The sequence below is a fragment of the Garra rufa genome, chromosome 6 (assembly GCF_049309525.1).
Source record: "Garra rufa chromosome 6, GarRuf1.0, whole genome shotgun sequence".
NCBI lineage: Eukaryota > Metazoa > Chordata > Actinopteri > Cypriniformes > Cyprinidae > Garra > Garra rufa.
In genome coordinates, this window is record NC_133366.1 from 8,362,014 (window position 1) to 8,387,691 (window position 25,678).

Genomic DNA, 25,678 nt, shown 5'->3' on the forward strand with positions numbered 1-25,678 from the left:
TCATGATTGTTTTTAACATTTATTAATGGATCTCTAGATTGAATAATCCTCTGAAGGCACGTTAGATCCATTCGCAGCAGACTCAAATCACAAAGCAAAGTTAAACAGCTGATTAAAGCACAACAAGCGTATATAACAATTTCATTATTTAAAAAAAGAAAATCAAAAGCATAGAAAGGCATGTTACAGCTGTGAAATGCAAAATCTGCTGGACACCTTAAATGACCAGACTCATGAATATTAATGAGGAACAGGCCTAGGTGACGTATGATTGGCTTTGGCAAAGAATGATTTCAATGGCAGCATGGAGCAGATGGATGTTTACCAAAACAGGACTCTTAAAGGGACAGTTCAACTTATTCACCCTTCTATTTTTTTGGAGACAGATGACACACATGGCATGCTTTCACTTTTGGTGAACTGTTTCTTTAAGAACAGAGACACATGACACACATGGCAGCTTTGAGAAAGGAAAGGCAATGAAAATGTGTGTTTAGGTGTGTGTGTGCGTAATTAAGGCATATGAATGTCATCGTCATCAGATCATACAGCAGCTCTGAGGGCCGATTCACCTCAGGAAACTCAAATGCGACCCTGGACCACAAAACCAGTCATAAGGGTCAATTTTTTGACATTGAGATTTATATATTATCCGAAAGCTAAACAAATAAACTTTCCATTAGTGTATGGTTTGTTAGGATATATTTGGCTGAGATACAACTATTTGAAAATCGGAAATCTAAATATTGAGAAAGTTGTCCAAATGAAGTTCTTAGCAATGCATACTACTAATCAAAAATTAAGTTTTGATATAGTTACGGTAGAAAAAGTACAGTAAATCTTCATAGAACATGATCTTTACTTAATATCCTAATGAGTTGTTGCATAAAATAAAAATCGATAATTTTGACTTGTGCTACTTAAAGGAGTCGTTCACTTTCAGAACAAAAATTTACAGATAATGTCACCCTCTTGTCATCCAAGATGTTCATCATGTCTTTCTTTCTTCAGTCGTAAAGAAATTATGTTTTTGTGAGGAAAACATTTCAGGATTTTTCTCCATATAATGGATATGTATGGTGCCTTCCCAAGTTTGAACTTCCAAAATGCAGTTTAAATGCAGCTTCAAAAGGCTCTAAGCAATCCCAACCGAGGAAGAAGAGTCTTATCTAGTGAAACGATCGGTTATTTTCTAAACAAATTGACAATTTATATACTTTTTAACCTCAAATGCTCGTCTTGTCTTGGCTCTGCGATGCGCAGTCTGTGTAATCCGGGTCAATACAGTTAGGGTACGTCAAAAAACTTCCATCTCGTTTTTGTCCTCAACGTCAAAATCGCTGTTTTACCTTTTTTTTGTAAAGGGCGTTTGAGCTTCTTTGTATGTTCACTTTGTAAACACTGGGTCGGTACTTTTGCAGCGATGTAGGGCGATTTTGAAGTTGGGGAAGAAAACGAGATGGGAATTTTTTGACATACCCTAACTGTATTGACCCAGATTACACAGACTGCGCATGCGCATCGCAGAGACGAGACAAGACGAGCATTTGAGGTTAAAAAGTATATAAATGTCGGCGCCGATAGCCTTGTGGGCAGCGCGTCGACATATAGCGCCGCTGTGCTCCGGGCGTCCCGTGTTCGAATCCCGACTTGAGGACCTTTCCCGATCCCGCCTCCAACTTCGCTTCCTGTCATGTCTGATCTGTCCTATCGTAATAAAGGCAAAAATGGCCAAAATCAAATCTAAAAAAAAAAGTATATAAATTGTCAATTAGAGCCCTTTGAAGCTGCATTTAAACTGCATTTTGGAAGTTCAAACTTCGGGGCGCCACACATATCACTATATGGAGAGAAATCCTGAAATGTTTTCCTCAAAAAAACATAATTTCTTTATGACTGAAGAAAGAAAGACATGAACATCTTGGGTGACAAGGGGGTGAGTACATTATCTGTACATTGTTGTTGTGAAAGTGAACTAATCCTTTAAGACTGGTTTTGTGGTCCAGGGTCACAAATGATCATTCCGTTTCTCTGGGTTTACTAAAAAAATGAACTGAAACTGAACTTCCTCTGATAATTAGCAAACTGAAGATTGTATTTCGATCCCGAACTGGCTCTCGGAGAAATGAGTTGGGCATATACAGCCCTTGTGTCCTTGATGATGTTAGTTTGGTGTGTTGCTGTTGTTGTTGAAGAGATCTGTTCTGGCGAGTTTGGTGGGCGGCTCCAGTGACTCGTCCCCCACAACCACAGGGATGGCCATGTCCTGATCCTCATCGGTCTCATCGTCCTCCTCCTCATCCTCCTCATCTACACACATTCACACACCATGATGAATGACGTTTCCTAACGCTACAGTGTTTGGTGGTTGCTAAAACAGTTGCTTAAAAACTTAAAGGGATAGTTCACCCAAAAATGAAAATGTGATGTTTATCTGCTTACCCCCAGGCCATCAAATATGTAGGTGAATTTGTTTCTGCAGTAGAGCACAAACAAAGATTTTTAACTCAAACTGTTGCAGTCTGTCAGTTATATAATGGCAGTCAATGGTTGCCAAATCTTTAAGAGTAAAAAAAAATACACAGACAAAATCAGATTAAACCCTGCGGCTCGTGACGATACATTGAGGTTTTAACACACAAAACGATATGTCTGTGCAAGAAACTGATTTAATTTGGTTTTGTCTGTGTATGTTTTTTTACTCTTAAAGATTTGGTAACCATTGACTGCCATTAAATGACTGACAGACTGCAACGGTTTGAGTTAAAAATCTTTGTTTGTGTTCTACTGAAAAACAAAGTCACCTACATCTTGGATGCCCTGGGGGTAAGCAGATAAACATCAAGTTTTCATTTTTGGGTGAACTATCCCTTTAAAGGAAAAGAATAAGAAAGTCTCTGTCTGTGAAAGTCTGTGTTTCCTCTCTGATTAATCAGAAAGGTGTCTGTGTGCCTTTTAGTACATACCTTTATCAGGATCCATTGACCTTTGACTTCTGTTCAGGCAGGCGAACTGAAACAACACACAAAGTTAAATCACTGCATGACTGTCTGATTGTGTGTGTGTGTGTGTGTGTGTGTGTGTGTGTGTGTTTGTGTGTGTAGGGCTGTCACTAACTATTATTTTGGTAATCGAGTAATCAGTCAATTATTTTGATGATTAATCAAGTAATCACTTAATTATGTATTTTTTATGTCAAAAAATAGACCTAAGCAAACAACAGTCTTTAAAATTACTTAAAATGCATATATAATAGCAATGAGGTAATACTACTTAGTTCAAATAAAGTATAAAAAGCAAGTAATCATGGTTTTATTGAACAAAACTGTTAAAATACATAATTGTATTATAATCAATAGAGCTAATGTACATTGTGCATTATAACAAATGCCTGCAGATAGTTTTTACACTTTACTGTGAGATCGAATCCTTGTTTAATATTGACTAAATGCATTAAGAGCTGGGGGGTGAAAACTTTTTGCATTTGAAGATCAGGGTCAATTTAACTTATTTTGTCTTTTGGGAAACATGTAAGTACCTTCTGTAGCTTCTGAAGGGCAGTAATACATGTGAAAAAATATTATATTTAATCAAAATTAGTATACACATCTTCATTCTGTTCAAAAGTTTTCACCCCCCTTTAATGCATCTTTCTTTTCTTCTGGAGCATCAGTGAGCATTTGAAACTTCAGTAATAGTTGCATATGAGTCCCTCAGTTGTCCTCAGTGTGAAAAGATGGATCTCAAAACCATACAGTCATTGTTGAAAAGGGTTCAAATACACAAAAATGCTGAAAAAAAAATAATAATAATTTGTGGGACCTGAAGGATTTCTCTGAAGAACAGCGGGCAGTTCAACTGTTCAGATCAAACAAGAGACTCATGAACAACTATCACTAAACAAAAAACAAAGCTGTGTATCATTCAGGTAATAACACAGTATTAAGAATCAAGTGTATGTAAACTTTTGAACAGGGCAATCCTTATAAATTTAACTATGATTTTCTCTTGTGGACTATATGTATACATCTTTTATGTGACATATTTTATTCAGGTCAGTTATTTAGAGTTTAATATATCATGCAGCCTTGGAAAACGGTCCAATAATACATTTTATAAATTCTCATCCGTGGAGTTTGACACCTCCGGTATTTTGCCAGTTACTCGACACGGGCAAAATGCAATCGAGGAATGGTGACAGCCCTATGTGTGTGTGTTTGTATGTGTACCTCTCCCATGACAGAGATGGGCGTCTCTCCTTTGGCCTGTGCCACTCTGTGCTCGATCAGGTAATACATGTACTCGTCATAAAGCAGTCTGATCAGATGAAACGAGCCGAAACTGGCGGCGCTACGCAGGGTCAGATCTCTGATCACCACAGAACTACAAAACACACACATACAGTGAGTCAAAAGTGATTTTATACACAAAATTAGATTAAAATGCATCATGAGTACAATATGTAGCATGTCTAAAATGTTTCTGTTGCATATTGTGTATTGTTTCACATACTGTTTTTAAAATTTATATGTGACCCTAGAGCACAAACCCAGTCATAAGGGTTAATTTTTTTAAATTGAGATTTATACATCATCTGAAAGCTGAATAAATGTGACCCTGGACCACAAAACCAGTCTTAAGTCGCTGGGGTATATTTGTAGCTATAGCCAAAAATACATTGCATGGGTCAAAATTTTTGATTTTTCTTTTATGCCAAAAATCATTAAGAAATTAAGTTCATGTTCCATGAAGATTTTTTGTAAAATTCCTACTGTAAACATATCAAAATGTAATTTTTGATTTGTAATATGCATTGTTAAGAACCTAATTTGGACAACTTTAAAGGTGATTTTCTCAGTCTTTTTGATTTTTTTGCATCCTCAGATTTCTGATTTCAAATAGCTGTATCTCAGCCAAATATTGTCCTATCCTAACAAACCATACATCAATGGAAAGCTTATTTATTGAGCTTTCATATGATGTATAAATCTCATTTTTCTCAAATTTAACCTTATGACTGGTTTTGTGGTCCAGGGTCACAAATAAGCTTTCCATTGATGTATGGTTTTTTAGGACAATATTTTGCAATTCTGAATCGGGAATCTGATGTTGCAAAAAAATCTAATTATTGAGAAAATCGCCTTTAAAGTTGTCCAAATAAAGTTTTACTAATCAAAAATTAAGTTTTAAAATATTTATATTCATGGAACACAATCTTTACCTAATATCCCAAAGATTTTTGGCTCAAAACAAAAATTGATAATTTTGACCCATACAATGTATTATTGGCTACAAATATACCTGTGCTACTTAAAAGTGGTTTTGTGGTCCAGGGTCACAAATGTAGTGTACATTGTGGAGTAAGCAGGACTCTCACCTGTAGAAGCTCCATTTGAGCAGGAAGAGTTTGGCGGCTTTGGGGAAGGCCGGACTGCCGGTGTATGGCTTCAGGACCTGCGTGACGACACTATCCAGCCATGCGGCCCACTGCTCCAGAGAATTCTGCTGCTGCAGAGTGATTTTAAAGTCCTGCTCCAGCCGCTGGACCACTCCATCTTCACAGCCACACACCCACGAGGCCTGCTCCTAAGCTCACACATACACACGTGTAAATTAAGAACTGAAGGGAGATCTGAGAATGACGGGACGTTGAACCAGTGTTACCTGAACATTGGTGAAGTCGACGCGGTTGAGGTCACTAAGCATTTGTGTGATCTGAGCCGTGTTCTGCAGGACAGCGCGGGCCGCTTGAGCCAGGTGATTGAGAGATGTGTAACGCCGCAGAGTCTGAGCGAATGCTCCCGCACACACCACCTACTCAACGCAACACACAAGGCATTAGCATAAACACACTGAAGACAGATGGGAGTCAGAGAAGATCTGTGTGCATTTCAGACCTTGATGCGGACCATCTCCTCCGGGATGTTGATCATGGCATTGGTCAGCCAGTTCTCCAGACTCTTAGCAAAGTTACGGATGGCTTGAGTTAAGGCACCTGCAGGAAGAAAGTAAAAGAAAAAGTCAAAATAAAGACAGCTAGACCTGATTTCAAATTCTGCATCTTAAATATGTTTTTTATTTACATTTATGGTCATTTGCAACAAAAGTACTTAAACGATAAGAAAGTGTTGGGAATATTGAGCTGTACGGAGTTCTGTTAAAGTGCATGGAATTAAAATAGAGTTTACACTATCTTTGTATGGCTGCATAGAGTTAAGCAACTGTTGCTTTTTTTTTAATTGTGCACTTCAAATTATAAATAATAGTGTAGCTAGTTGTGTAGCTATGTGTAGATTTGGTAAGTCAGCCGGAATAGAATTAAAATAGAATTTGTATAGAGTTTGTAGAGTGTTGTGTAACCCAATGGGGATGTTTACATAGATCTGTGTGAAATCTTATAGAGTTGTCTAACTTACGTGGATAGAGTTGATGTAGGGTTTGCGTAGACTTGAAACTGACTAGGCTGATTTTAAAATTCTGTACAGAGTTTGTATAAAGGAGATATATGAAGTTTATAAAAAGTTTGTATGAAGCTGTGTAGAATTTTATAATTCATTGGGACTAGAATTTATAAGAGTTTGTGTAAGATTGTGCAACTCACTGGATGGTGATTATATAAAATTCATATAGAGTTATGAAAATGTTTGTAACCAATTTAAATTGTATTTATACAGTTTGTATAGAGTTATGTAGAATTTTGTAACTAACTGGAATGCAGAGTTTGTAATTTACTGTGTATAGCGATTATATACAGTTTTTTAATTCATTAGGTTTGTATAACATTGAGCTACAGGATGGAGGACAGAGTTTATATAGAGTTTGTGTAGAGTTGTGTAACTCATTGGGATGGAGATTATATAGAGTATAGTAGAATAATATAGTTTATATATTTCCCATACACAGTAGTGTAACTCACTGACATGCAGTTTATATACTGTATAGAGTTTATATAGAGTTGTGTAACACCCTGGAATAGAATTTTTATAGTTGCATTTTACAGAGTAAAGAGTTTATACAGTTTGTGTAGAGTTGTGTAACTCACTGAAATGGAGTTTATGTAACGTATATTGTTTATATAGAGTTTTTGTAAAGTTGTAGACATCATTGGCATCGAGAATATATAGTAACCATAGAGAGTTTATACAGAGTTGTGTAGAGTTGTGTTACTCACTGGAATGGGGTTTATATAGTTACCATATAGAGTTTATGTAGCGTTATGTAACTCACTGGAATAGAGTTTATATAGTTACTGTATAGAGTCTTACAGAGTTTGTGTAGAGTTGTGTAACTCACTGGAAAGGAGTTTATATAGTTACTGTATAGAGTCTTACAGAGTTTGTGTAGAGTTGTGTAACTCACTGGAATGGAGTTTATATAGTTACCATATAGAGTTTATGTAGCGTTATGTAACTCACTGGAATAGAGTTTATATAGTTACTGTATAGAGTCTTACAGAGTTTGTGTAGAGTTGTGTAACTCACTGGAAAGGAGTTTATATAGTTACTGTATAGAGTCTTACAGAGTTTGTGTAGAGTTGTGTAACTCACTGGAATGGAGTTTATATAGTTACCATATAGAGTTTATGTAGCGTTATGTAACTCACTGGAATAGAGTTTATATAGTTACTGTATAGAGTCTTACAGAGTTTGTGTAGAGTTGTGTAACTCACTGGAATGGAGTTTATATAGTTACCATATAGAGTTTATGTAGCGTTATGTAACTCACTGGAATAGAGTTTATATAGTTACTGTAAAGAATTTATACAGAGTTTGTGTAGAGTTGTGTAACTCACTGGAATGGGGTTTATATAGTTACTGTATAGAGTCTTACAGAGTTTGTGTAGAGTTGTGTAACTCACTGGAATGGAGTTTATATAGCATATAGAGTCTATATAGAGTTTGTGTAGAATTGTGAAACTCACTGGGATGGAGTTTATATAGTTACCATATAGAGTTTATGTAGCGTTATGTAACTCACTGGAATAGAGTTTATATAGTTACTGTAAAGAATTTATACAGAGTTTGTGTAGAGTTGTGTAACTCACTGGAAAGGAGTTTATATAGTTACTGTATAGAGTCTTACAGAGTTTGTGTAGAGTTGTGTAACTCACTGGAATGGGGTTTATATAGTTACTGTATAGAGTCTTACAGAGTTTGTGTAGAGTTGTGTAACTCACTGGAATGGAGTTTATATAGTTACCATATAGAGTTTATGTAGCGTTATGTAACTCACTGGAATAGAGTTTATATAGTTACCATATAGAGTTTATGTAGCGTTATGTAACTCACTGGAATAGAGTTTATATAGTTACCATATAGAGTTTATGTAGCGTTATGTAACTCACTGGAATAGAGTTTATATAGTTACCATATAGAGTTTATGTAGCGTTATGTAACTCACTGGAATAGAGTTTATATAGTTACCATATAGAGTTTATGTAGCGCTATGTAACTCACTGGAATAGAGTTTATATAGTTACCATATAGAGTTTGTGTAGCGTTATGTAACTCACTGGAATAGAGTTTATATAGTTACCATATAGAGTTTATGTAGCGTTATGTAACTCACTGGAATAGAGTTTATATAGTTACCATATAGAGTTTATGTAGCGTTATGTAACTCACTGGAATAGAGTTTATATAGTTACCATATAGAGTTTATGTAGCGTTATGTAACTCACTGGAATAGAGTTTATATAGTTACTGTAAAGAATTTATACAGAGTTTGTGTAGAGTTGTGTAACTCACTGGAAAGGAGTTTATATAGTTACTGTATAGAGTCTTACAGAGTTTGTGTAGAGTTGTGTAACTCACTGGAATGGAGTTTATATAGCATATAGAGTCTATATAGAGTTTGAGTAGAATTGTGAAACTCACTGGGATGGAGTTTATATAGTTACTGTAAAGAATTTATACAGAGTTTGTGTAGAGTTGTGTAACTCACTGGAAAGGAGTTTATATAGTTACTGTAAAGAATTTATACAGAGTTTGTGTAGAGTTGTGTAACTCACTGGAAAGGAGTTTATATAGTTACTGTATAGAGTCTTACAGAGTTTGTGTAGAGATATGTAACTCACTGGAAAGGAGTTTATATAGTTACTGTATAGAGTCTTACAGAGTTTGTGTAGAGTTGTGTAACTCACTGGAATGGAGTTTATATAGCATATAGAGTCTATATAGAGTTTGAGTAGAATTGTGAAACTCACTGGGATGGAGTTTATATAGTTACCATATAGAGTTTATGTAGCGTTATGTAACTCACTGGAATAGAGTTTATATAGTTACTGTAAAGAATTTATACAGAGTTTGTGTAGAGTTGTGTAACTCTAGTTCACATAGTTTCAGTATAGAGATATAACAAGGTTGTGTAAAGATGTGTAACTCACTGGGATGGAGTTTATACAGTTACTGTATAGAATTATACAGAGTTTGTGTAGAGTTGTGTAACTCTAGTTCACATAGTTTCAGTATAGAGATATATAGAGTTTGTTTAAAGATGTGTAACTCACTGGGATGGAGTTTATATAGTTACTGTCTAGAGTTATATAGATTTTGCATAGAGTTAACTCACTGGGGATGGGTCTCAGGACATCGGGGATGAGTATCTCCACTAGGCTTTGGTAGAGTAGGTTGTCGCATTCACGGGTCCAGTGCAGGACGGGCTCATATTTACACAACAGAACCAGAACTGACTTGGGCAAACGCTTCTCTGAATCATCATGACTGCAGAGACAGAGACAGCAGTGAGACACAACACAACATCACAACACTTGTGTGACTGTACATAAAGTCAACATGTCTCACAGGTCGAGTGCATCCGTGTCGCTGCTTTGTCCTTCACTGAACCTCCAAAAACTCTTCCAAAGTGTCTCCACAAGAGGGAACTGCAAGTTTACGATTACGTCCAGAATTGCCTACAAACAAACACACACACAATCAATCACCAAAACACTAGAATAACCACACACCCGAACTCCAGCACACACACTCACCTCACAGTGCTCTCTGTAAACCATCTGAAATGTGTGTACGTGTTGAGGAAGGAGTCCATCCGGCATAGGTTTAACCTCATCTTTGAGCTCAGGGAACTCTGGCACACTGCGAGACGCATCTGAGGCACATTGATGTCATATCCTTTAGAATAAGCGTATATGCCCAAAAGAAATAGCTGACCATGTTTGTGTTTGCCTTACCCAAAAACTGCTGATACTGGTGAACCTGGGCGCTGATGTCGGAGAGCCCCGCCCCTTGTTGATGCCCCACCCCCAGACCCATCCCATTGGTCAGTCCCTCCACCTTCTGCACAGGCTTTATCCTTTAACAAAAAATGAGGGCTGTCAGTCAAACTAACAAAAGCAAGTGATCATCAACACTTAAATTATAAACACACACCTTTGTTTCTGTGAGTACGGCTGTTGTCTCATGGCCAGGTGTTGCTGGTCCTCCACCAGTCTGTGCAGGGGGGAGTTACTCTTGATCCGAAGGCCATAGTAATGGTACTTAGAGTTCCCTCTGAAACACACAAACACACACACACAGGTGTTTTAATACACTACCCGTGTTATGTTAGTATCACTGATATACTATTAATATTTAGATTTTATTTTTATATTTTCTGTTGACTTTTTGACGAAGGTATCCAAACAGTGTGTTTGTACCTGGTGCCAAGACGTCTGGTCCTGAGACCCATAAACACAGAGCGAATGAGTTTGCCAAAGGAGGCGGCGTTCACGGGTTCCAGCTTGGTCTGCTGGCAGTGCAGGAGGTAATGACAGTAGAGAGTACAGCGAGGAAGACTCACACCTTCAGCTGTCTCGTAGTTATCCATCAGCCACTGCACCTAAACACAGATAGCAGACAGACAGTCAGTAATTGTCTGACTATCAAAAAACTCCTATGTTTACCTGATTTATTGGCCATACTTTTACATATAGTAGTATTTATTAATATTTTTATTAGCTTTTTATTAAAATATATTTTGTGTTTTCATTTTAATTTTATTTCTCCGCTATTTTATTTGTATTACTTTAAAGTTATATTAAAATAAAGAATCATCATACCAAAATAAGGGATTAATGATACAAAATGCATTGTATTTTGTATTTAGTACTGACTTGAACGAGATATTTCACATAAAAGATGTTTACATATAGTCCACAAGAGAAAATTATAATTGAATTTATAAAAAGTTTACATACACTTAATTTCTTAATACTGTGTTGTTACCTGAATGATCCACAGCTGTGGTTTGTTTTTGTTTCTTAATAGTTATTCATGAGTCCCTTGTTTATCCTGAACAGTTAAACTGCTCTCTGTTCTTCAGAAAAATCACATCAGGTCCCACAAATTCTTTGGTTTTTCAGCATTTTTGTGTATTTGAACCCTTTCCAACAATGACTGTACGATTTTGAGATCCATCTTTTCACACTGAGGACAACCGAGGAACTCATTTGCAACTATTACAGAAGGTTCAAATGCTCACTGATGCTCCAGAGGGACACATGATGCATTAAGAGGGGTGTGAAAACTTTTGAAATTTGAAGATCAGGTTAAATTTCACATATTTTGGGAACATGTAAGTATCTTCTGTAGCTTCTGAAGGGCAGTACTAAATGAAAAAAATATGATATTTATGCAAAATAAGAAAAATGTACACATCATTCATTCTGTTAAAAAGTTTTCACCCCCTGGCTCTTAATGCATTGTTTTTCCTTCTAAAGCATCAGTGAGAGTTTGAACCTTCTGTAATAGTTGCATATGAGTCCCTCAGTTGTCCTCGGTGTGAAAAGATGGATCTCAAAATCATACAGTCATTGCTGGAAAGGGTTCAAATACACAAAATGCTGAAAAACCAAAGAATTTATAGGACCTGAAGGATTTTTCATGAAGAACAGTGGGTAGTTTAACTGTTCAGGACAAACAGGGGACAGTTATTCAATATTAAGAATTAAGTGTATGTAAACTTCTGAACAGGGTCATTTTTATAAATTCAACTACTAATTTCTACTGTGGACTATATGTAAACATCTTTATGTGAAACATCTTATTCAGGTCAGTACTAAATAATAAATACCATGCATTTTGTATGACCCTTCTTATTTTAATAAAATAATTAACATTTTGCAGATTCTGCAAGGTGTATGTACATTTTTGACCTCAACTGTGTATTTATAGTAAGCTTTATTTAAGCTTCAGGCAAGGCTTCTTCTAATATTTATATTTTAATTCAATGACTAAAACGAATGAAAACAAATCCACTCACGGTTGCAGGTGACGCGCGTGTGTTGTGTGAGAAATTCTGGTTCCCTCCACCGGCTCCGCCGAGCATGTACCCGCCCTGAATCACGTAACTCCCCGCCCCTCCGCTTGTGACCACACCCCCTGACCCGCCCACTCCTGACGAGGACCCGCCAGCCACCACTGTGATCCCCGAACCGCCTTCTGAGAACATGGAGACCACCCCTGTGCCCGCCCCGGACGTCACAGACACAGGCTGAGTGCTGGCAGGGGACGTGACCAGTGAGCCGGTGGTGGGCGACGTCTCATAGTACGTTACGGAGGGCGTGGCCTGAGTGTAGAGGGAGGGGTCTGTGAACTGGTAACTACTGGAACGACTGAAAACGGGAGAGAGAAGGACAGATACAGATAAAGGTAAGAAATGAAAAGCAAAATACAGCTAAATATGTGTGAGTTGATGCTCACATTGCAGTATTGTTGTAGTTGGCGTCTCCCTCCACAAACTGGCTCGGGTAAACATGCTGTACAGGGACCTACACACACAAACAAACAGCAGTTTTCACTTCAGATTAATCATCAGTTAAATCAGAGGCAGATGTCTAAGCAAGTAAATAATGTGTTTGTACCTCAGGTGTGATGTGAAGATTACTGACCCCCAGTTGTCCACTCTTGGTTGTGGCCTGAACCACAGACCTCTGTTGGATACAAATCATCAGTTTAGGAATTCCTCTGATCTTGACAGCTATGAACGCTTTTGAACAGTAAGATTTTTTAATGATTTCTAAAGAAGTCTCTTCTGCTCACCAAGCCTGCATTTGTTTGATCCAAAGTACAGCAAAAACAGTAAAGTTCTGAAATATATTTACTATTTAAAATAAGTCTATTTGAATATTTTAAAATGTAATTTATTCCTGTGATTTCAAAGCTGAATTTTCAGCTTCATTACTCCAGTCTGTAATTTCCTGACTTGCCGTTCAAGAAACATTTATTATTTTTATCATTATTTAAAACAGCTGAGTGCATTTTTTCAGGATTATTTGATGAATGCAAAGATCCAAAGATCAGCATTTATCTGAAATAGAAAGCTTTTGTAACATTATACACTACTATACCATTCAAAAGACTGGAATCAGAATTGTTTTTGGCAAAGACACAACAGAAATTAAAACTTTTATTTAGCAATTGATCAAAAGTCAAAGACATTTATTGTCGCAAATGATTTCTATTTCAGATAAATGCTGTTTCTCTGAACTTTCTATTCATCAAAGAAACCTGAAAAAAAATTCTACTCAGCTGTTTTTAAAGTGATTATAATAATACATGTTTTTTGAGCAGCAAATCAGAATATTAGAATGATTTCTGGAGGATCATGTGACTGGAGTAATGATGCTAAAAATTCAGCTTTGAAATCAGGAATAAATTACATTTTACAATATATTCAAATAGAAAACAGTTATTTTAAATACTAAAAATATTTCAGAATTGTACTGTCTTTGCTGTGCTTTGGAAATAAATGCAGGCTAAATGTTTTGCATGCAAAACATTAAAAATCCTACTGTTCAAAAACTTTTGACTGGTAGTGTATACAACCCATATTTACAGAAATGGGTGCATTACCTGTGCCGTCTGTACCTGTTGCACTACCTGTGTGGGAACACCGGTTTGTCCCGCGGGAGGAGAATTCGATTCAGAGTCATTTGAGTGAAGAGAGCCCTCTAAAACAAAGACACAGACCAAAAACATGAGACATGAACATCAAACTACTGTATACTCAGATTCTCAGACAGAAACACATTTGCATATTAATTGGAACAGGATTGCTCATAATGTTTATTAATTAATTAATAAGTAATTTACTATATTAAATTTTGGGTTTAACTATAAAAATACACTCAAGTCTATGAGTGAAAACAAACTTCTTAATTTAGAAGAACATTTTAGGTAAAAAAAAAAAAAGATTTAAAAAAAGTGTAGAATATGACCACTTTTCACCACTGAAACTCACACTGCAGAGCTTGCGTGTGTGTCTGTGTGTGCAAAAGAGACACACAATGAGAGGAAGACACACTGAAGACAAAACTAAAGACAGAAAACAAAAATGAGAAGGAAACACGTGACAAAACCGCTCACAGAGAAGAGGAAATAATGACTGTGCGAAGGGGAAGCCACATTTTTTTCATAAAAATCAAATTGATACAGAAACAACTAACAAGCAAACATCAAAACCAGCTCTTAGCAAGAGCTCGCACTTACGGTACACCACATCCAGACTGTAGAGACAGCTACTGTAGAACATGATCTGAACACAGACACACAACCAGCCATTTCTCTTTATATCAGGCTCATACGGGCCGGCCTTGAACAATTAATCTCCACAGATGGGCCGAGAAATCTCTCGTTCAGGTAAACACAGGTATCAGATTGAGAGAGAGATTTAGAGAGGAGAAATTAAAAGGGGTAGTTCAGCCAAAAATGAAAATTCTGTCATTAATTTCTCACCCTGTTGTTCCAAACCCGTAAGACCTTTGTTCATCTTCAGAACTTAATGACAGAATTTTCATTTTTGGTAAACTATCCCTTTGAGTTAAAGAAAGGATGAGGGCACTTACTTCACCTACGCTTTTTAGTTTGATTTTCATTCTGTATTTTCCTGCATCCTCCAGATTTCCTCTTTACCCAATTAAATTATTCTTTAATATCGCCATCTTTGTGATCAGCTTTAAACTAAAGCCTGTCTACAGGTGTCTTTTTTCATACAGCAGATTATTATATCTGTTATATTCCTTTATAAAATTAAATACTTACATTAAAGCAGTTCATTTTCATCTATATTTTCACATAGGAACTTTTTGAATCTTTCACCTTTAATTTGATTCACAAAAATTTGTCATTTATGTTAAAGTTTTTTGTTTATTACCAGTCAAAAGTTTGGACACTCTTCCTCATCAAAGAGAATGGGGAAGTGTGTCCAAACTTTTGACTGGTAATAATAAAGTAATACATTTCTAAATAAAATATCAAAATAAAAATCTAGTTTTAAAATACATTAATATATATATTAAAAAACTATTTTTTATTTTCTAACAATGTTGATATTTTGAAAACTAATTTTAAATACACAAGTCATTTATGTATATTTAATGCATAATATAAATATACATAAATACAAATATACATACCTTAAAAATTTAGAGTCTGTAAGATTTTAATGTTTTTGAAAGAAGACTCTTATGCTCACATAGGCTGCATTTATTTGATCAAAAATACAGTAAAAACAGTAATAGTGTCAAATATTATTACAATTTAAAATAACCACTTTTTATTTTAATATATTTTAAATTTGAATTTATTTTTGTGATGCAAAGCTGAATTTTCAGCATCATTACTCCAGTATTTACTGTCAGAAATCATTCTAATATGATGATTTGCTGCTCAAGAAACATTTATAACTATTATTAATGTTAACTTGGAAACCCTTATAATTGCTTAAAAATAAAAAAACTTTTATAAAAGTATGCTAAACACTGTTTTTCATGCACCTGTCAAGTTTGAGATTTTTTTTTAGACTAGTGGTAAGAAAACATCCAAAAGACACTGTTAAGTGTTTCTTTTTTGCCACTTTATCTATTTGTGTCAATAGACTTCAATTACAATACATATTTTTAAAGGCTGTTTTCTTAAAATGAGTTTTTTCCTCCTACACTGAGCCATAAATCTCCACTTCAGCAGCACTTACACAAACCAAACTTTACATTTTTATTCCTGTTGATATCCTGCAGGTTTTTACAGAGGGATTTGTTCATGTATAATCTGCTTGATTTTATACAACATATTATTAAAAACATATAGTTTTCTGTCTGTTCTAAGTATTTTCTGAATTATGGAGTGACAAAACGAGATACCCAAAAATCCCCTCTGTAAAAACGTTTGCCTCTAATATGTCAAAAAAAATTAAACAAGAATTTTGAAACGGACTCCACCCAGTGTTTAGATTTTTCATTTTTGCATATTTCATTAAATAATGCCTCATTTACATATTTGAACCTAACCTTTTAGAAAACTTGTAATACAAAAAATGTTTGCAATTATCAATGTAATCAATCAACTGGGTAAGTAAGCTGATACCTATTAGTTATTTTTTTAACCCTAGTCACCTGCAGTGTCTCGCCTTAACGTTTCTCAAAAACAAATCACTTATTTATTAAAAAAAAGGCTAGTGTATATGTTTACATATTTTCTTTTGAAATTTATTTGGATATTTTTATTTTGGTATTGACATTTAAAACCTAATTTTAAATATGACATTTTTTGTGGCCACTATAGTATATCAGGTCTCACGGTTTTGTCCTTCAGTCCTGTGTAAACTTTGAGGTTTGTAATAAAGCTGCTGGGGTAAGAAGTTCATCCACACACACTGAGGACGCTGAGTAGGCATTGCTGTCATAACGGCTGCCAATTAGAGCGTTACAATGTTCAGTCATCAGAAAAAAACGTGTGTATGTGTGCGAGTGTGTTAAATAAAAAGCACAAGCAGAAGGGAATGTGTGCGATACGCTGCTGCTGTTGCGCGTTTATTTCGAGGTCCTTCTATTCAGGGAGAGACCTAGAAAGTGTCAGGTGTCAGTTAGATCGCATTACACACACTTTCATACACGCAATGCGTATAAACCAGTGGCTCTGCAGGTTCAGTCCTAACTAGAAGAAAGTTAAGTGTTCATGTATGTAGTAAAGTGCGAGTGCTCACCGGTGACGGTCACCACTATGTACTGCTGGGCGCTCTGGCCATTTCCTGTCTGGGAGGCGGAGCTTTGAATCTCTCCTGCCACATACTGCGCTGCCGTCACAGCTCCTGGAGGGGGCGTGGCCAAAACAGCTTTCTTTTGAGTGACAGGGGGCGTGGCCTGCGCTCTTATGATGGAGGCCGTCTGTGCGGGAGCGGATCCCGGTGAGCTCTGGATGTCGGAAAGGAACTGGGACGTGGTGGTGGAAGTGGCTTTCTGCTGGGTTGACGAGGCCGTCGTGACGTTGCCCCCTTGCGATTGGGAGGGCGGAAGCTCCTCAGCGGTGTAGCCTGAAGTTGCCATGACGACAACAGCCCAAATCCCTCTGCAAACAGAAATTAAAAGCACGGATTAAGCCCTGCGGGAAGTTGGAAGCAAACAGATTTAGACTTCTCTACTTGCTTTAATGATAGATGGAGATTATTGCACAATTACACTTACAGTCAAACCAAAATTTATTCAGACACCACCTACATTTCTCACATTATCACAGTTTATTCTCTATAGTTTAGAAAATGAATATAAAATATGGCAACTGTGTCAGAACAAATTCATCATGATAATGTCAGGTCAGGTCAATGTTTCAAATAAATTTTTTGGTCCCAAATTTTCATCAATTTTTACTCATATGATGAATTTTTGGGTATAATATGTGACAGTTCACTAGAACAAAATATTAAAAATTATATCTGGTGTCTGAATAATTTTTGGTTTAAGTGTATATTACATTTTCTATGCACTTGTCAGTTTTGGAGATTTTGGGCTATTTTGCTTTGATTACATGTCTTTGTTTTAGACTAGAAGAAAAAAAATATTTAAAATATGTCTTTAAGTTATCATTTTATTATACTTTATCTATTTGTGTCTGTAGGTTTCAATTACAATTAGAAAACAGTAATAAAATACGACAAGAACTCAAGAGTTAAACTGTGTCAGAACAAATTAATCTTAATAATGTAAGATATGTAACAAAACATGGTCAAATCAATTTTTTGGTCCCAATTTTTTTTTTTGGTAATATGTCACAGTTTAATTTTATTTTGCTGTCCTCACTTACATAAATGAACTATAGTATTCTGTACACACCTGTAAAAAAATGATAAAAAAATATATATCTGGTGTCTGAATAATTTTTGGTTTGACTGTATATTACATTTTCCATGCACTTGTCAGTTTTGAGATTTTGGGATATTTTGCTTTGATTACATGTCTTTGTTTCAGACTAGAAGAAAGGAAATATTCAAAATACATCTTTAAGTGATAATTTTATTATACTTTATTTATTTGAGTCTGTAGGTTTCAATTACAATTAGAAAATGGTAATAAAATATGACAAGAACTCAAGAGTTAAACTGTGTCAGAACAAATTCATCTTGATAATCACAAATGAATTACAGTCAAACCAAAATTTGTTCAGACACCTTCAACATTTCTCACATTATTAGTTTGTTCACTATAGTTTAGAAATTGGTCATAAAATATGACAAGAACTCGAGTTAAACTATGTCAGAACAAAATTGATGATGTCAGATATGTTACAAAACATGGTCAGGCCAAAGTGTCAAATCAAATTTTTTGGTCCCAATTTTTTTTTATCAATTATATCTGGTGTCTGAATAATTTTGGGGTATAATATGTCACAGTTTACTTTATTTTGCTGTCCTCACTTACATAAATGTGACCCTGGAGCACAAAACCAGTCTTAAGTCTCTGGGGTATATTTGTAGCAACAGCCAAAAATACTTTGTATGGGTCAAAATTATTGATTTTTCTTTTATGCCAAAAATCATTAGGAAATTCAGTAAAGATCATGTTCCATGAAGATTTTTTGTAAAATTCCTACTGTAAACCTATCAAAATGTAATTTTTGATTAGTAATATGCATTGTTAAGAACTTAATTTGGACAACTTTAAAGGTGATTTTAGGGCTGGGCGATTTGGCCTAAAATCAAAATCTCGATTAATTGAACATTTTAACTCGATTACGATTAATGAACGATTATTTTATTTATTAATAAAATTATATTTAATTATATTTATATAATGTTTATTTTTTTGCCCTCATAGTTCACTGACAAGTAGGGATGCACCGAAATTAAAATTCTTGGCCGAAACAGAAAAACCGAAAAAGAGGAAACCAAGGCCGAAAACCGAAACACCGAAAGAATTATGCCAATTATTAGTACCATTCCATTTATGGCTATGACTGTGTACTAATCTTACTAGAATCAAGGCATTGCAATTGCATACATTAATATTAAAGTTTCAAAGAATAAATCAATTATATTAATTTAAACAATTATTATCAATCAAGTATTTTATTACTTGACATATACATATATTTTACTGCCTTTGTTTAAATTGTTTAAATTTTTATAACATTATCTTCTGGATCCATCACATCATAGACTGTAAAAAAATTCACATTTACAAGACTACGCGTTTCTCTTCCAGCAGGAGGCGCTGTCAGACTGGTATACAAAGCAGCGCAACAAATGACTTTGAAACGTGCAGCGCTCAGATTTATTCAATGGATAGTCTTTTGAAGTTTCATCATTTCTTGTCTTTCAGTCCCCACATTTAACACCTGAAATCATAATTAATACTTTCTTAACCCATAATAACACTGCAGTTTTCAATTAAAATTAAGAGCTTTATTTCAAGAACCGATTTTCTGAAACAAACCTTGCACAATATACGTTTCTTTTTATACGTTTCCCACCATATTCAGGGCACAAGGAAAATATTAGGGGACTAAATTAATATCAGCATATGAAGTATAATCGTGTCTCATTGTCTCTGAGAGAATGCACGTCAGATGCTGAAAATCAGTTTTCACTTTCATTTTAACATTGCGCAGTTTTCACGTTGCTTGTGTGATATCCATTGGCTCACCTCCATGGTTTAAAACATAAATATTAATAAAAATACAGTATGAAAATACATATCTTTAAAATATTGTGACGTAACACCAACGTAAAGCTAATGTTTTTCACTCACTGAAAGCTACATCTGTCTCGATCTCTGCTCTTATCACTGCACGCACGACTGCAGACACAACCCCTCTGGAAATTTCGGCAAAACAAGTTTTGCAAATCGCTATCCGTGGGTCTTTCCATACGTCCACACCGCAGACGTGTTGCTTCAGACAAGCACGTGCAGGCTGCGGTTTCTGTTTGTGTCAACATACTGTTTCGGCCGTGTTGTTTCGGTGATAAAAGTCTTTCGGCCGAAAACCGAAAATGCACTTTCAAAGTAGAAAATAAGCACTGTCTTCTAAACAAAATTACTCTTGTATATCCTGTAAATTTTTTAAGCTCTCCATGGACATGTCGGCGGAATAACGTAATGTAACGGAGCGGGGTCACGTGACTCCACACGCGGTACTGTTTTTAAAGGGAAAGTAATCGAAATAATCGACCTGGAAACATTTGATCGATTATAGGTTCTGAATGTCGATTTCGATTATTTTTCGATTAATCGCCCAGCCCTAGGTGATTTTCTCAGTATTTTGATTTTTTTGCACCCTCAGATTTTCAAATAGATGTATCTTGGTTTTGTGGTCCATGGTCACAAATGAACTATAGTATCCTGCACACACCAGTAAAAAAATGTAAAAAAATTTATCTGGTGTCTGAATAATTTTTGGTTTGACTGTATATTACATTTTCCATGCACTTGTCAGTTTTGAGATTTTGTGCTGTTTTGCTTTCATGTCTTTAAAGGGAAAGAAAATATCCTAAATACATCTTTAATGTTTGTTTTATTATATTTTATCTATTTGCGTCTGTTGGTTTCGATTACAATTAGAAAGTGGTTATGAAATATGACAAGAACTCAAAAGTTAAACTATGTCAGAACAAATGCATTTTAATAATGTCAGATATGTTACAAAACATGGTCAGGTCAAAGTGTCAAATCAATTTTTTGGTCCCAATTTTTTTTTTTTTTATCAATTTTACTGGTATGAAGAATTTTTGGGTATAATGTGTCACCGTTTACTTTATTTAGCTGTCCTCACTTACATAAATTAACTATAGTATCCTGCACATACCAGTAAAAAAATATACTAAAAATTATATCTGGTGTGTAGACATGTGCCGGTATTCGGTAATGCAATAAATCGCGGTAATGAATATGCACGATATTGTTATCGTGGGCACTTCAAAATACCGTGAAAAATAATAGATCAGAATTTATATTTATAGAACGCGCATTAGCTTATTTTCCATCAACCGCTTAAACAAACACGGTGTATATGCTGCGCGAAACACGTGCGCACTCTGAATGTAAACAATCCCCACATGTAGAAGCACTGTGTGCATGCGGCGCAGTGCGCACTCTAGTCTAATGTAAACAATCCTCACATGGAGAAGAAGCATGGCGGAAGGAGGAACACTGCCGACGATTTATCCCCCTTCTAAAAGCAGGGCTGCCAACTCTACGCATTCAGCGTGAGACTCACGCAATTTACACTTCTCACACGCTCTCGCGCCACGTATCCATTTTCTCACACAGAGAAAAATCACGGAGCAATGAGAACATTGAGACCGACAGACTACTAGATCAGAGCAGGTTACTTTTGATATTAAAACAATTCTCAGCTCTCAGGTTCTGTCCATTTTATTACGAAATTCAGACAATAAATACCGTTTTGGTGCTTGTAAATGTGACGTGACCGATCGCTGTAGCGCTTCAGTTCAAGTAAACCGATCATCTGTTACTTTTTATTTAAAGATACAGTACAACTTACCGAAAGATATGCCTACATAATATCAGCATTATTATAATTATAATTACACATAATTAACAGCATTATGTGAGATATATATTTTTTTTTCTTGAGAAAAATTTATATGTAGGCTATCTACTGTAGCCTACCTAATTTTTATCCAAAGAGTCAATATTGAATCAAGATTGAAATCAAATCCCAAGAATTTAAATTGTGAAAAATGTGTAAAATTCTGTTTAGTTACCAAATGTTTTGACAATCACAATTACACCTATTGTAATGCAAGTTGTTTTAATGCAAGTTGTTCCCTCCCCCACCACCACTCCATCCATTTCTCCTGAGCAATTAAAATATTGTGATAATACCGTATACCGTGATAAAAGCTCAATCAATTAATCGCAGCATGAAAATTTGATACCGGCACATGCCTACTGGTGTGTGAATAATTTTTGGTTTGACTGTATATTACATTTTCCATGCACTGGTCAGTTTTGAGATTTTGTGCTGTTTTGCTTTCATGCCTATGAAAAGGGAAAGGAAATATTCAAAATACATCTTTAATTTTTATTTTATTATAGTTTATCTATTTGCGTCTGTAGGTTTTTAATTACAACACATATCTTTAAATACAAAGTGAGTTTTTTTCTTTACTTCACTAGATAATGTACAGTTTTATTCCCATCTATATTCTGAAGGTGTTTGTTCATAAAACACTTCATTCCTTAAATATATATATATATATACAGTGCCACTCAAAAGTTTGTGATCAGTAAGATTTTTAATGTTTTTTAAAGATGTTTCGTCTGCTCATCAAGGCTGCATTTATTTGATCAAAAATACAGAAAAACTATTAAAATGTAATTCATTCCTGTGATACAAAGCTAAATTTTCAGCATCATATGCTTAATCTGCTGATTATAATCAATGTTGAAAACAGTTGTGCCGCTTAATATTTTGTTAGAACCTGTGATTGTTTTTCCAGGATTTTTTTAACAAATAAAAAGTTGAACAGTACATTTTTATTCTCTTTTTTTTAAAGACATTAATAGTTTTCTTCACCAAGGATGTGTTAAGTTGATAAATACTTATATTGTTAGCAAATACTTATATTGTTAGAAAAGATTTATATTTTGAATAAATTTTATTCATCAAGAACCCAGAAAAAAAAATCACAGGTTCAAAAAAATATTAAGCAGCACAACTGTTTCCAACATTAATAATAACAGGAATCAATCAGCATATTAGAATGATTTTTGAAGAATCATGTGACACTGAAAACTGAAGTAATGGCTGATAAAAATTCAGCTTTGCATCACAGGAATAAATTATATGTTAAAATAAATTAATAAAGAACACCATTATTTTAAACTGTAATAATATTACTTCTTTTAGTATTTTTGATCAAGTAAATGCAGCCTTGATAAGCATATAGTAAATATTTTAACTATAAAAAAACTTTTGAGTGGCAGTATATATATTAATTTCTGACTGTTGACAGGTTTTTCTAATTTAATAAGTGATAAAAACAGATATCAAAAATGCCCACAGTAAAAAGCTTCAACTCTAATATGTCAACAAAAACTGGTTTTAGCAAGTGTTCTAATTTCTGTTCTGGAAATGTAAGTAAATGATTAGATAGATACATTTGCATGTTTGAACATAACAATTCATAAAACTTGCCTTAATGTGATTAGTCAACTGAGAAATTAAAGCATTAAAGCCTTAATAAGCATTCACATTTTCATTAAAACATTATTTTTATTAATCAAATTCACTGGCATCTTTCTGCTGGTGTAATTTGATAACTAAATAATTATTTAAATACGATTGAGAACATGCATTTAGAATCCTTTATTATTATCGATCAAAACAAAAACAATTTAGCTACAAAATGTCAAGCATTTAGTCGCACTAATGCATACATTCCAGGAGTTTACGTTGAGACTGAATGTAAAACGCATTTTCTTTCCCTGTCAGCCGCACATAAATCCTCGAGCTGGCTGAACTTGTTTAACAGTACTCTCATTTTTCCTTAAATTAGAGGGAACATTGCGTGCCCTGTCTTGTGATGACAGTATGTGCTAGCTCATATGAAGTTACTGTGAGAGAATGAAAATCACTCATGTTCAGGATTAGTGATAAACTGTCTTAAAAGAACAATTCATGATATTAAAATCATCCCAAAAACAAAAAAAGGCACAATACTGAATGCTAAAATGAAATACATATTTTCAACAATTTACCCGGATAAGCATTATATATCCGTAGCTTATTTTCAAATATGCTGACAAATTAACATGCAAAACGTTTTGTTTAACATTGAATCTTGTCTTATAACTGCAGTGACTATAAATATAACTAAACATCATGTTGTGTAATATATTACTTTTCTCTCCATGGTCCTTGTGTAGAGTATATAGTCAATGTTATGATTTAATATCATAAATGTGTGACCCTGGACCACAAAACCAGTCACAAGTTGCACAAGTATATTTGTAGCAATAGCCAACAATACATTATATGGGTCAAAATGATTGATTTTTTATCAATGCCAAAAATCATTAGGTTATTAAGTAAAGATCATGTTCCATGAAGATATTTTGTAAATTTCCTACTTTAAATATATCAAAACTTAATTTTTGATTAGTAATATGCATCGCTAAGAACTTATTTTCGAATAAGACGACACAAAAAGATAAACTGTTGTCATAGACCATAATACAGCATCTAAAAGCTAAATTAATAAGCTTTCTATTGGTGTATGGTTTTTTAGGATAGTACAATATTTGGAAATCTGGAATCTGAGGGTGCAAATAAATCGCCTTCAAAGTTGTTAAAATGAAGTTATTAGCAATGCATATTACTAATCAAAAATTAAGTTTTGATATTTATACGGCAGGAAATGTACAAAATATCTTGATGGAACATGATCTTTACTTATTTTTTGTCATAAAAGAAAAATTTATCATTTTTTTTAATATGCATTGCTAAGAACTTAATTTAAACAACTTTAAAGGAGATTTTCTCAATATTTCGATTTTTTTCGCACCCTCAGATTCTAAATTTTAAAAAAAAATTAAAAACCATACATTAACAGAAAGCTTATTTATTTAAAAAATTTACCTTTATGACTAGTTTTGTGGTCCAGGGTCAAATATACATGTGTTTTAATATTTATATTTAGTTTATTGTTGACAGAGAACAAAAGCGTGTATATCTACAACAGTGAAGACATGTGTCAATCACGCCCTTTTAACTTCCCAAGCCACGCCCCTCTCCAGAACACGCCCCCTCGCTCCACTCCCTCCGCACTGGAGCTGATCTGGCACACATATGGCTGTTCGACGACTCCCTCTACAAAGTTTTTAACCCACTGAAAATGCAATTCCCTGGACTTTGATTTACCGCAAAGCCTGCATTCCATCGGCATTTGCGTTAAACAAACTCCAGCAAACCGGACGAGCGAAAAAAGACCGCAGTCGAATCACGTTTGACTGTCAAAAGTCGCTCTTTGACATTTGATCCCAAACTACTCGTCCGTTTCAGTCTTCAAGTCAGTTAAACACACTCCTGACGTCACGCTCACCATAAACAAACAACAACAAGTAAAAGTCACACACATTCTCACGTTACAACACCCGCCATTTTGTAGCGCTCGGGCACATTTGACATCGTCATAACAACCGAGGCGCGGGGTCGAGTTAAAGCGCGATAACTGAGGAAATCGTGTCTAGCACACTTCAGCACTTGCAGCGGAAAACAAGAGCAGGATGCGTGAAATAAAGTTATTGCTTTCACCTTTCGCTTCCCGCCGGATGATCTTAGTTTGGCGCGGAGTTTTATATTCTTAATGGTTCAAATTGTTGTTGTTGATTCTCGTTGCTGGGTTCTTGTCGCCACGACTACCGTGACTATGGCGCCTCGTCCTC

At 35.0% G+C, this 25,678-nt stretch overlaps 1 protein-coding gene across 1 annotated transcript; it reads right to left on the reverse strand.

Annotated features, from left to right (window-relative positions):
• Positions 1 to 25,678, reverse strand: LOC141336628 (MHC class II regulatory factor RFX1-like). Its single transcript, XM_073842331.1, has 18 exons — positions 25,548 to 25,678; positions 16,981 to 17,342; positions 13,854 to 13,951; positions 12,863 to 12,931; positions 12,702 to 12,769; positions 12,262 to 12,613; positions 10,658 to 10,839; positions 10,392 to 10,511; positions 10,193 to 10,314; positions 9,992 to 10,110; positions 9,804 to 9,913; positions 9,571 to 9,722; positions 5,898 to 5,995; positions 5,665 to 5,814; positions 5,378 to 5,586; positions 4,230 to 4,383; positions 2,967 to 3,012; positions 1 to 2,310 (listed from the first exon to the last, which is right to left on the reverse strand). The coding sequence occupies exons 2-18, from the start codon at positions 17,318 to 17,320 to the stop codon at positions 2,165 to 2,167; spliced, it is 2,535 nt and encodes an 844-aa protein (XP_073698432.1). The 5' UTR covers positions 17,321 to 17,342; positions 25,548 to 25,678; the 3' UTR covers positions 1 to 2,164.

What these genes read in the sequence shown, in the direction of transcription:
- LOC141336628 (XM_073842331.1), bottom strand. Translation starts at nt 17,320, where the DNA reads ATGGCAACTTCAGGCTACACCGCTGAGGAGCTTCCGCCCTCCCAATCG. An exon ending in GACACGGATGCACTCGACCT is followed by an intron (nt 9,723 to 9,803) that starts GTGAGACATGTT and finishes CTGTCTCTGCAG; the next exon opens with TCATGATGATTCAGAGAAGC. An exon ending in CCATCTCTGTCATGGGAGAG is followed by an intron (nt 3,013 to 4,229) that starts GTACACATACAA and finishes GTGTTGTTTCAG; the next exon opens with TTCGCCTGCCTGAACAGAAG.